At 34.7% G+C, this 12,624-nt stretch overlaps 1 protein-coding gene across 2 annotated transcripts; it reads right to left on the bottom strand.

Annotated features, from left to right (window-relative positions):
• Window positions 1-1,085: 1,085 nt before the first annotated feature.
• Window positions 1,086-10,483, bottom strand: LOC118044335 (uncharacterized). 2 transcript variants are annotated; one of them, XM_035052597.2, is made up of 13 exons: window positions 10,297-10,483; window positions 7,929-10,082; window positions 7,242-7,804; window positions 7,029-7,136; window positions 6,846-6,946; window positions 6,636-6,726; window positions 6,439-6,549; window positions 6,290-6,355; window positions 4,777-4,836; window positions 4,076-4,633; window positions 2,528-2,647; window positions 1,714-1,833; window positions 1,086-1,619 (listed from the first exon to the last, which is right to left on the bottom strand). In XM_035052597.2, exons 2-13 carry the CDS (start codon window positions 10,054-10,056, stop codon window positions 1,554-1,556), a joined length of 4,092 nt encoding a protein of 1,363 aa, XP_034908488.1. In that variant the 5' UTR covers window positions 10,057-10,082; window positions 10,297-10,483; the 3' UTR covers window positions 1,086-1,553. The 2 variants fall into 2 exon arrangements, with proteins under 2 accessions (XP_034908488.1, XP_034908487.1); XM_035052596.2 differs by having other exon boundaries at window positions 7,242-7,816; window positions 10,297-10,482.
• Between the last annotated feature and the right edge of the window lie 2,141 nt (window positions 10,484-12,624).

Raw genomic sequence — 12,624 nt, 5'->3', positions numbered from 1 at the left:
TTCTTTGATTTTTATTACGATATACATATCCAATTAAGATATAAAAAGTTAATTTTTCATAAACTTAATTTTTGTATAAATAATCTACTCTAACAAGAATGCTGTAGTGAATTTAATATTGATATTTAAAAACCAACTCAACAGTACCTCTATATAAGCATGCAAGAACCATAAATATACTGAAGGGTGGCTAGAGCGGTGGCTTATGGTAGATGTCGAGTTGGAGGAGTGGGTTTGGTGGTGGTGGTTATGAAGTCGAGTTTTGGTTGGCTGTGACTAATTTTTTTTTTTTTTTTGAAGGAATTAAGATGAAAAGAGAGTGAGATAAAAATAATGTTTAGAAATTATAATAATTATGATTTTTTAAAAGTAATTTTCAATTAAAAATATATAAAATTTATTTTTTTTTATTTTTTAAAATTTATTTTTAACATCAATATATCAAAATAATATAAAATTATAAAATACTTAAATAAAAATTTAAAAAAATATTTTTTAAAATAATAATAAAACAAAAAAAAAGAGTAAATAAAAAATAGTATTTGAAATTGTTATAATATTTTATTTTTAAAATATTTTTCATTAACATATATTAAAATAATATATTTTTTTATTTTTAAAATTTTATTTTAAACTTCTTAACTTATCTTATACCTCATTGAAGATGTCAAAACAATATAAAATCATAAAATAAATTGAATAAAAATTAAAAAAAACTATTTTCTTAAAAAAAATACATACACAAACACACTAAATTTTAAGAGTTGTTGACAAACTATAGAATAATACCATAACTTCTAAAATACCACTAAAACATTATAAAATTAATCATAAACCAACTTTTAAGCACTCTAGATCAACACCATGAAATTTATCCACCTCGAAGCCAATCTCAAATCGACTCTTGAGCACTCTAGAGTCTAGATCAGTCTCATCACAATTCTCGCCTCAAATCGGATCCCCCGGTGTCCATACCCAAACCCGATCCCGGCCAGAAAACAAAGCTCAATAGTGTAAAACCGATCTTGAAAACCACCTTTTTTTTTTAAGTTTTAAAAACTATTTTATTTTATTGAAATAAAAAATGAAAACAAACAAATCTATATATCTTAGAAAAAAAATGAAAACAAAATCATAAAACAGAGAATATAAAACGATACCAAAGAACCCACAAGTTTTTGACTCTTCGTGTGTGTACATGTCAAGACACGGAGGATCACAGAATCAAATAAATTCGGATCCTTTTATTAACCGACAGAAACATGGCAAAATTGCATGTTATATTTAAACATACAGGCCGCACCTCAGATGAGACACAAACACTATTCCTCGTTCGACAACACACGAACTTTGATCTGTAGCAATAGCAAGCAAAGACTTGATACTTCCACCAAAATCTCATCTGCGCATGCGATGGAACTGTGTGATTTTAAAATCAAAGCTTCATGCCCCCAACAAAACCTTTGTATCTTGCATGAGGACTGCCCTCATCCTTGATGCTTCCCTTCAAAGTATTTGCGATCATAAACAGAATCATCATGCTACTTTAATGCTTACTGTATCTTAAAAAGGGTCTTCAATTTAACAACCAGCCTCCAATCTTCAATTGACAGATCGTCCTGTGCATAGAAAACACACGATTATCAATTATAATTAATATCAGGCATAGCACTGAACAAGGTATAGCTGAAAACAGAATTGAAAAAGACCTACCCGGTAATTAACTTTAAGAATATCAATTGACCTTCTTGTAATGTGGCTGACTAGTTGATCTTCGTTGTCAAAATGCCTGCCATGCATTTTTTGCTGCTCCTCCGCATTGGTTCCCACAATCTTCAAAGTCACAAAGGAGCACCAAATAAGACCATCTCCGAAAATGTGCAAAAGGGTCATGAAAGACAAATTTTATTTGGTTTATTAAGCTCAACAACTCTCCCACTCGTGTGGGTGTGAGGGTGCGGGAGGGAGGGAGAGTAGAAACAGAGAATATTAGTTTCATCTATCTAATCCTGCCACGTGGACACTGGCTTTCAATACTTTGTTCTGAGAATGGAAGGATGGAGAGAAGAAAGTACTGATATTAACAACCCATCCATTTAGTTATCTGGTTAATAATAATCTAAGCCTAAGGAAAGCTAACAATATGACAAATTCATGTAGCTGCACCCTAATGCCACAACTGATAACCTCTAATGAATTACTAACAAATTATCTCTAGTGAAAAAAAGTAACCCTTTCGCATTTTCATTCTGTATATATTCTTTAGCCTTTTCCCTTTAAATTTTCCTTTCAAGTTCTCGAGGAGTAATTTATAAACTACATCAAACAAGATGACTTGATTTTACAATTCACCTAGAGAAATTATAGCTTGTTCATTTCTGGAGTTGATGTTGTAAAAGGTAAAATAATTACTAGGTGTAACAAGAATGTCTTGAATATTATTTAACAGAACTAAAACATAGAATGTCCATTATGATATTTATGAAGCAACTAGTAATTTCAATCAATCAACAATGATGTACCGCACCTTAATGGCCACCTTCTGGCCTTTCTTTGCATAATCCACTGATTTTTTGTTGAACTCAATGGAAGCAATTCGGCCAATGTCAATGTAATCTTTTTGTGGAACACAAAGTGGTGTCCCAACCTGTGTAAAAGAGCACATAGTATCAGAGGACAGTAAAGCATGTAATCCTAAAAGAACTAAAAACATGCATGTAGACAGCCAAATTTATAGCCCAAGTCAAAATTCGTGGAAACATAACAAACTTCCCCCAAAACCTCAGAAAAAGTATCCCCACTTATATCTAAAACACGGTGAATTTGGCGATACATTTTGCACAAACAACAAAGTCTCAAATCAATCATACTAGGTAGCTTGAGCCAAGCAAGTGCACAAACATCGAGAATTTGAGGTAAGAGGATGGTGAAAACAGAGTGACAGTAGCCAAAAAATAATAAGAAAAGTAAAAGGAAATTGCTACAAGTAGAATGTCTCACTACATTTATTGAGCTCTACACCATAATAGCTTAAATGGGACGGAAACTAGATCACAATGAATAAAAAAGGCCTACCCAACCAAAAAGCTCAACAGTTCACAAACTTAAAATTTTAAAAAGAATTTATGGATAGTTAAATGATCAATCCCTAGAAACTGTGATGTAGAGGTACACAAGACAAAGAGCGAGTATTTTCCAAGCACAGATACAACCGGCATCACTTTATACTGTTGTCGAAAATAAGGTGTGTCCACATGATTTAGACAGTAGCATCCCATATAGGCAAAAATTCTTGCAGCTAAGCCCATGCACACTACTTCAACAACTTGCTAGCAGCACTTTAATCTTTGAAAATTATCGCATGCCTAAAATCCAAAATAAAAGGCTCACACCACCTTAGAACATTCAATAGATCTTGCAGAATCCCAGTTGGTTCAATGTGCTAGTACTAAACATTCAGACAACAGAGTTACATATATACGAGTCTTAATTAGCTCAGTCAATGAATGAGAGAGCTTGATCATATCCTCCTAATCAAAATCTACATATTAAATGATTGCATGTTATATGGATCAGGTATAAACACATTGCTATCAAAGAAGATGTGCGGCATTGAAAGGATCAAATCGAATTGCAGATATACCAAAGGGTATGAACTCTCAGCAGTTCATCTAGTGCCAAAACCAAAATCACGGTACAGTGCCATTGATTAATCCTCAAATCACAGGACCCTGACAATTATATATGCTATAGATGATCCTTCTTTTGATTTAGGGTTACAGCAAAAGTAATGCAACATTGTCCAGGAAAAAGAAACCCATCTGTGCAAATTTCATAGGCACCATCATGTGAAACAGAAAAAGAAATAAGAAAAAAGAAAAAAAGCACCCTGGTAAGATTCTAAAGCAGGCTGCTTTATATGATAAAACCCCAGGCTAGTTCTCCTATACACTGTAGCTAGGACATCACCCCATAGCTATGCCCGAGACATGCACAAGAGAGACCAGTAATTCACCAATGTATGCAAGGATGAAATGGTGGAAACAAAACAAAATAACTTAAAATATAGCAATACCTTGAGTATGCCCTCAAGAACATCAACCCCCAAGATGATAGGATCTTTCTTGTTGAAAATGCACTCTGGTATTATCTCAAGAACACATGGGAAAACAGCTTCATCAGCAGCTTCCTTCTTCTTTTCCTCCTTCAGATTCTGAATGTAAGCCTTGAATTGATCAAATAAGTGATAAATGATATCGGCGATGAAAATCTTTACTCCTAATTCATCTGCAAGTTCCCGAGCCTCAGGTGTCACTTTAACATCAAATGCCAAAATGGTGGCATACTCCTTTTTCTTCTCAAGCATTACACTGGACTTCATGACATCCTTTTTATGTACTGGGCCAATGCCTATACCGCTAACAGGAATGCTTACTGCCGGTGACTTCAAGAACTCCAGCAACGCTTCCAGTGACCCAAGGGTAGATGCTTGTACGTAAACTCCCTCGCCACTTTTATCAATCCGACTCATTACTGACTTCATGTCTTCCATTGCGGATTCCTTGACATCTTCCACATCATCATCACGCCCAACCACATATAAACCAGTTCCAGCAATAGCATGTTCAAGGCCCTGCATGGAATAATAACACAAGAAAGCCAGGATATTTACTACCAGGAGTTAATACATATCTAAAGAACTCTACATAGGCATGTGCTATCCATGCGTATTAGGTAAATTGGTCTTTATTGCTATGATTAGCAAATTACAATCACCTGCCCAGTGATCTTGATACCCTGTGCAGCCTTGATTTCTTTATGGTGAAGATATGTCCCCTGAAAATAAAAAATAAAAAAAGAAAAGAAAAGAAAACCACTACATTAGTATCCAATCCATCGACATTTCTACTATTCCATAGAAAAGTAAGATAAAATAAAACAATGAATCTGAGAGGAGAGGTTGCAGCACTGAAATCTGATCACATAAACCCAAAGCTTGATAAAAGGATCCCAGCCATCCCCCACAATTCAGTATAGCAACTTAAAATAATTTCTGATTTTTTTGAAGCACTTGAGCAATGAAGTAAAAACAACCCTCAACCCTTCTGGAAACAATAATATTGAAAGAGAACATGGTAATTAAGATATAATATACCTTCCAAAATGATTGTCTCAAACAAGTCTTGTACAGGCTCAATAGATCAGGAGATGCCACCAAGAGATCTTAGTGCCTTTATTCACCAGATATCCACTTTTACTTGCTTAGGGCAAAGTTCATACGGTTTTCCAGGCAAAGCCCTCACTAATACTGGGTGCAAACAGTTATTTCCAAGTTGGGGTTCTACTTTATGAGTCATGCACAAATCTTTCTTCATCTTCTAGCTAAAACTTGGTGACATGACACCAGTCTAGTGTTGGTTCATAATACCACTATAAACTAGTTATTTTTTGGACTACTGATGATGAAGGGACGAGTATTTGACTTGCTTGTTGAACTAACAAGCATGCAATGTGAACACATGCATCTAACATGTTGGACAAGGATACTATAAGGAAAAGTGAAGAGTCAAAGCAACATAGCATAATGACTATTGGTCTTAATTTCCAGCAATTATTGCACAGGTTAGTAATATACATGTCCTTCATGGGTTGGTCATCTTTAGTCTATTGAGAAAAGGAAAAGAGAGCACTATATCATTGTAGCAATTCATATGCCTTAAGAGAGAAAATATGACAACAAGAATGCTAGTCAACAATTCTCAAGTCATGCAGAATTTTATTTTTTACAAATATATTGGCTTAGCTGATCTTTCACCCATGTGTCTGTCAAAATTTCTCAACTCCACCTTTGGGTTGATAATTTTTCAATTTGGTATGTGTTACTGATTTTTGTCAGAATCATCTAATAGGTAACAGCTGCCTAATTCACTTTCGATAATATCTGACATGGAAAATAGGAACACACTCAAATTACACGCCAATAATTTCAACCTGTAATTTCAGTCTGGTCTGGTAAATGGGTGGCCCACAAATCTCACACGTGTAATTCCATTCCATTTTTTAATATCCACAACAGATATTAACGGTGGGGAATTAGATAATCGATACCTATTACATGATTTTGACAAAAAATAGATTACATAGCAAATTGAAAATTTATTGACATGCAGGGACAAACACAATGATGCGTTAAGCCCAAACAAATTAATCCCAGATCACACATATTCAACATAAGAACTGTAGAGAAAAAAAAACAAAAGAACAACAGAGTAAAAACAAAAAACCACACCTTAACTCGGAGTTCCTTCATCGGGTGGGGTGTCAGCAAAGCCCGAATTGTGGTAACAATGGGACCCTGTAAAGAAAAATAAATCATCAAAAAAACTCAGAAACTAGCACTTCATCAAATCTTCAGGAAAAGCAAAGTTCTGAGCTTGCCTGTAAGCCGCACACCACGATTTGATCGCCTTCATGGAGCACACCATTAACCAACACAACATCAATTGTTGTTCCATGGCCTTCAATTACCTTAACCTCCAATACCGTACACTGGCAAAGGTACCCAACAACAATCAGATATTAGTGTTAACTTAAGGCATTCTACCAGTTAAGACACAGTAGACAGGAGAACATGCCTGCACTTCATTTCTGAATGTGAGTTTCTCAATCATAGTTTTCTGAGACCATTGGATCAGTAGCAGTAACAAATCAGGAATGCCTTCTCCACTGACATATAGGAAAAGCATTAGCACAAAGAATGCAACACCCAAAAACATGAGCAGATATTAAAGTTAACGAATCTCAACTTAGTTATGAGAAGGAAAGCTAGGAAATCTTGGTCTTACGTAATTGCACTTGTCGGTACGATATTAAAAGTTTCTCCCATGTCCTTGTTTTTATAGTACAATTCAGTATTTAATCCTTGCTCCTTGAACTGAGTTATGACCTGGGATCCAGTGGAAGGCAAAGTTTTAACAAAAGGAGCAAATTGATAAAACTCTTTGAAGGAAGCAAAAATAGTAGATGACCTCTATGAGCCTCCTGTCAAATTCATTTTGCACATCTTTTGATTGCTGCTTCAATGCCTTTCTAATAGGTGCATTACGTTGTGCTTTCCATGCATAGAGTCTGTCCACCTGAAACATTGAAATGATAAAGGAACAAAACCTAACATCAATAAAAGGAAAAATTAACACATTGTAGCATTATCTCTATATTAAATTGGAAGAAAAAAAACTAACCTTATTTAATGCAACAATAAATTCTGTATTCCTCATCCTCAAAAGATTGAGTGATTCTATGGTTTGCGGCTCCAAGCCATGCATTATGTCAACAACCAGAATAGCAATGTCACATAAACCTGAACCGCGTGACCGTAGATTAGTAAAAGATTCATGGCCAGGGGTATCAATAACCAACAGACCAGGGACATTTAATTTTGCATCAGCTTTCAATTCCTTTGTTCTTTCCCGTATGTTCTCAGCAGGAAAGTATGTTGCACCAATCTGTTGCGTGATACCCCCAGCCTCACCTTCTTGCACATTGGTGCCTCGTATACAATCCAACAGCTTGGTTTTACCAGTATCAACATGGCCCATAATACAGCAAATTGGAGAGCGCAGGTTCTCTTCACCCTGTTTAGGGATGGCTTCTGAAACTGCTCCTTTATTTTTCACTGCAGCGTCTTTCTTCCTGTTTTTGTCAGAAACTTCAACCTCAGTCTGAATTTTCTTATTTTCAACATCACTAGAATCCATTGGATGTGATGTAACAGGTTTTCTGACTGCAATTGCAGGCTTGGCATCTGAAGGAGGGGCTGCAATAGTGTTAGAATGAAAGAAACAAAATCAATTAACAATCAGAAATAAAAGAAACTGGTAGATACCATAAACTTGATAGTCCAACATGAAAATCAAGCAAAAACTAACCTGCACCTCGAGAAGCTGGAACAGAACTCTTTGTTTCCTTCTTCAAGACAGGTTCAGGCTCAGAATCCTCCTCATCATCAAATGCACCCTTAACATTAAGATTTACATCATCCCAGCTCTTTGCATCCCATTCCTCGTCATCGTCATCTTCCTCCATTCCATTCTCCTCAGGTACACTAGCAACTTCTGTTTTCTCTTCCTCCACTGGTTCAGCCTTATCTAATTCTACGGTTTCCACCTCATGCACTTCTTCCTGCTCCTCTTGCTCTTTTCCTTTAGCTTCTACATGATCCTCTATCTTGATACCATTTGCTTGATGGTGAGCTGGTTTTGACTTCTTAGTCTGGTACCTGGGCCGTTTTGTAGGTGCATTATCTCTGTCTGCAGTAGGGACAGTGATGCCTGCATTAGCAAGTATTTGATTCCGCATAGCCTCTAGCCGCCGTTGTTCTTCCTTCTGCTTCCCTGTTAGAAGCTTGCCTTCCTGTTTCTTCTTCAAGAGTTTCTCCTTTTCCCTTTCCTTCTTCCTACGCCTAGCCTCTTCTGCTTGCCTCTCAAGTTCTTCTTGCCTTAGTCTTTCCTCTTCTTCCTTCCTCCTCTTCTCCTCTTCCTCCCTTGCTTTTCTCTCCTCCGTTTCTTTTCTCCTAGCAAGTGCCTCTTGCATCTCTCTAACATGCTTAGGAAGCTTCTTTTCAGCAGCTTTCCCCTTTGCATCTGTCTTTTTGGGCTCACTTGTTTCAGCTTTTGCTTCTACCAGTTTTTCTTCCTTTGCCGCTGTGGCAGCGGCAGCAGCTACCTTCTTCTCTTTCTCCTTCTCTTTCTTCTTCTTCTTCTTCTTTGCAGCAGCAGACTCTTCTTTCTCTTCTTCACCCTCCTTCTCGACCAGAGCATCTGGCACTGCAACTGGTTCAGGCTGAACATTAAGTTTCTCCTCTTGTGGAGGTGGTTCAGAAGGTTTCAAAGTAGATGCCCCCCCACCTAGCTCCGCAAGAATCTTATCCAAATCATCCTCTTCTTGAGCAGTCCTTCCACTCTTACCCTTCTTCTTCTTCTTATTCTTTGAAGTCTCTGCCACCGCTTCACTCTTAGTAACCTTACTATCATTAGCTTCGACAATATTAGGTTCTTCTGGTTCAACCATCTCAGCAACTTCTCTCTCATCCTCTCCACCCAATGCAGAAAAAACATGATTACTAGCCCCCTTCTTCTTAGAAGACTTCTTCTTCTTGCCAGTAAATGCAACCACCGACTCATCTTCATCCTCAACGCCAATCACATCATCACTGGTTTTCACTGATTCGGACACAGAAGCCTCTTCATCATTCTCATCATCAAGCAATGCCGCACTAAATTTATTATTACCACTCTTTTTGCTAGACTTGGAAGACTTCTTCTTACCAGAGAAAGTAATCGCACCAAAATCCTCATCCTCATCTTTCTTCCCGTCATCCTCATTCTCATCTAACCCATCGAAACTCGCTGCCAAAAACACACTCCCAGCATCCTTCTTACCACCCTTTGCCGACTTCTTCTTCTTTCCTGTAAATTCAATAACAGGCACGCCATTGTCATCATCATCCTCTTCTTTATCCACCACCTCTCCATCAATCTCACCTTCGTCAATAGCATCAAAAGCCGATGCACTAAACAAACTACCACCACCACCACTCCCCTTACCCTTTGTCTTCCCTTTAAGACTTGCCACAGGCTCATCCTCCTCCTCACTATCTTTCTCGCCAGTCAACTCCGATCTCTCGTCGTCGTCGTCATTCCCATCGTCATCCTCATCACCTCCCAATAAGGCAAAATTGGACGATGAAAAACCAGCATTCCCACCAGCACCACTCTTCTTCCCTTTCGACTTCTTTTTCCCAGCAAACACAACCTCCGGCACTTCCTCCTCCTCACCATCCCCCTTCTCTTCCTTAAAATTCTTCTGATTTCCCTTCTTACCCTTCTTCTTCCCAGTAATCACAACTTTCTCCTCCTGAACCTGCGTCTCCTCCGACAACTCGGTCCCAACCGAATACTCATCATCATCAATCATCAACCCCTTCTTCTTCGACTTCCCTCCACCACCCGCAGGAGCGTTCTCCTCATCACGCGCGGCTGGCTTCTTTCTACCCATCGATAACTCCACGAATTAACCTCCCTCTAAAATAGAAAGAAAAAAAAAACACGATTCCTCTCTTATGAAACCATAAATTCCGAACAAGTAAAAAAAATCACATTATTATTAACAGGAAAACAAGTAAAAAAATAAATAAATATTTGTTTCGGTATGAATCAGAAGGAAAGTACGTTGCGTGCATAGATAAGTAATCAGATCTAATAAACGATAAAATTTGTGATTAGAGTGAAGGCTTACTTGAGACGATGATGCCGATAAAAATCGGATTGAATAAGCGATTATAAAGACTGAGAAATGAGATGATTTAGAAATTATTATACTGTTAGTGTAGAAGAAGAGTAGATGAGAAGAGCAGGGAAGAAAGATTATTGAGCAGGGACATGGAAGAGAGGGAGAAAAGGGGGACTTGATGTGTATGAAGTTACAGTTTCTAGCGTTCTAGGGTTCAATATGGGCTTGGCTGGGATGGGCTGGGCTGCTTCGGCTATTACCTGTTTTTAAGTTTCCTTTTTTGTTACATTTTTTTTTATCTTATAAATAGGGGTTTTTCGATTCAAATGTCATCCAATTGCTCTTGTTTTTTTTTTTTTAATGTATTGGAACACCTTTTTAAAAAATAAAATTAGTTTATTTGGGATTCATGACTGTCTGTTTTAATAAATATATTTTTTAAATATTAAATTTATATTTTTATCCTTGCAAAAATATAACAATATCTTAATTATACCTTAACTGCTAGATCAACATTTCATTAATAATCGCCTTTATATTTTAAAATATTTAATTAATATTATTTTGAATTTTATTATGATTTTGATATTTTCTTTATAATAACAATTCCCCTGCATCATTTTTTTTTATTGAAACAATTTTCTTAGTTTTTTAAATTGGTGTTGAGTTTGAAAAACACATTTTTAAAATTTTTCAAGATTTTCTATCTCTAGTTTTTCATTGTTTTTCAAATAAAAATAACTAAAATGATGAATCATATATTTATATACAAAAAAAAATATCAAATATACAAAATACAACGTTGTAAACTCATTTTTTTATCATAAATTTGATATATATATATATATATATATATATATATATAAAAATATATAGGTATAAATTTTCATGATAATTTTTAGTTTGAACAAGATAAAATTGATAGTTTATAATTAGATTGTCATAAATATAAAATATTAAGATGAAAAGGTTTTCAAACTATTATAAATGATAACTTTTCTTGCAAGAATTATTTATAATTTTGATATATTTTTAGTTTTGTAATAAAAAGTTTCTCCATTCTCATTGAAAAAGAAAAACAATATAGGTTTTTATTGTTGTATAGGTTATAGATTCTTTAAAAAACCTTCTTTTATACACGCACACACAAATTAGTATGTTAGCTCGTGCTTTATCGCAAGTCTAATAAAACAAATACATTATACAGGAATGATTGTGCATGCTTTTGACTTGTTTTTAAACATTAACAAATTTTTAAAATTTTAAATTAATGCATACATGTAATTAAAATAATTGATAATTATATATTTCAATAAATAAATAAATAAATGATGACCAAAATATTACAGGTGATATTTTTATAGATTCATTTATAGATAATTAAGTATCAATCTAATATACAAAAGTTTATGATAATTTGCTCGCTAATTTTGAATAGGAATAGGATATCTTCTTTCTCTGTTTCTTTCATATAGTTTTTTCAATTTTATTGTTTTCAATTTTTTATGTAGTTACAAGGAGATGATTGATTTATGATATTTTTTAAGTTGAAGCTTGCTTTCATGATAATGATTTTTTGCATTAAAAAACAATGCTCTTCATTAAAAAAACATGTTTTGGTCAAAAGTATTAAAAAAAAAATATGCGTGAATAGGAAAAGTAATTTTTTTAATTAAAAATATATGATTTTTCCTTTATATTTCAAATTGATATAGTTTCTTTCAACCTTTTTTATTGTTGTTGTTTTTTTCAATGAACCAAGCTACTATTAATAAAATAGCTTTTGCTATAAAAAAATATTACATGAATCATAAAAGAACAATTTAGATTAAAAAAAAACACACTTCTCCTCGATAATTTTTCATGTTATCTTCCATGCAATGTCTATTTTTATAATTGTTTAATTAAAATAAATTTCAAATAACAAATTTATTAAACTTGTCCAGAGCTTTTACTTAGACCATGAGTTGTGTGAGTTTAGTTGGTTTGACCGGATAAAAAAAAAACATCATTGTTTCAATATTTTAATAATATTTTTCTTAAATAAAATAAAACTAAGTTTTTATCAAATGGATTAATTTACAGTGCACATATCAAGTTAATTAGGTTATACTTTATCAGCTCTCATAAAGTTTAATTTGAAACTCAATTGGGCTAGTGATCACATCAATAGATCACTACTATGACTCACCCTGCTTATTGGGTTTACCAACATTCCTACTAGTCATACACTAAAATATAAATTTGGCAACAATTAGTAGTTTTGGATTCAAGACTTCAATTTATGTTATTTTTAATGAGACAAATTAGTGTTAAACTTTCAAACTGACATCA

The sequence above is a fragment of the Populus alba genome, chromosome 12, assembly GCF_005239225.2.
Source record: "Populus alba chromosome 12, ASM523922v2, whole genome shotgun sequence".
Taxonomy (NCBI): Eukaryota; Viridiplantae; Streptophyta; class Magnoliopsida; order Malpighiales; family Salicaceae; genus Populus; species Populus alba.
This window is presented reverse-complemented; position numbering and strand designations above follow the sequence as displayed.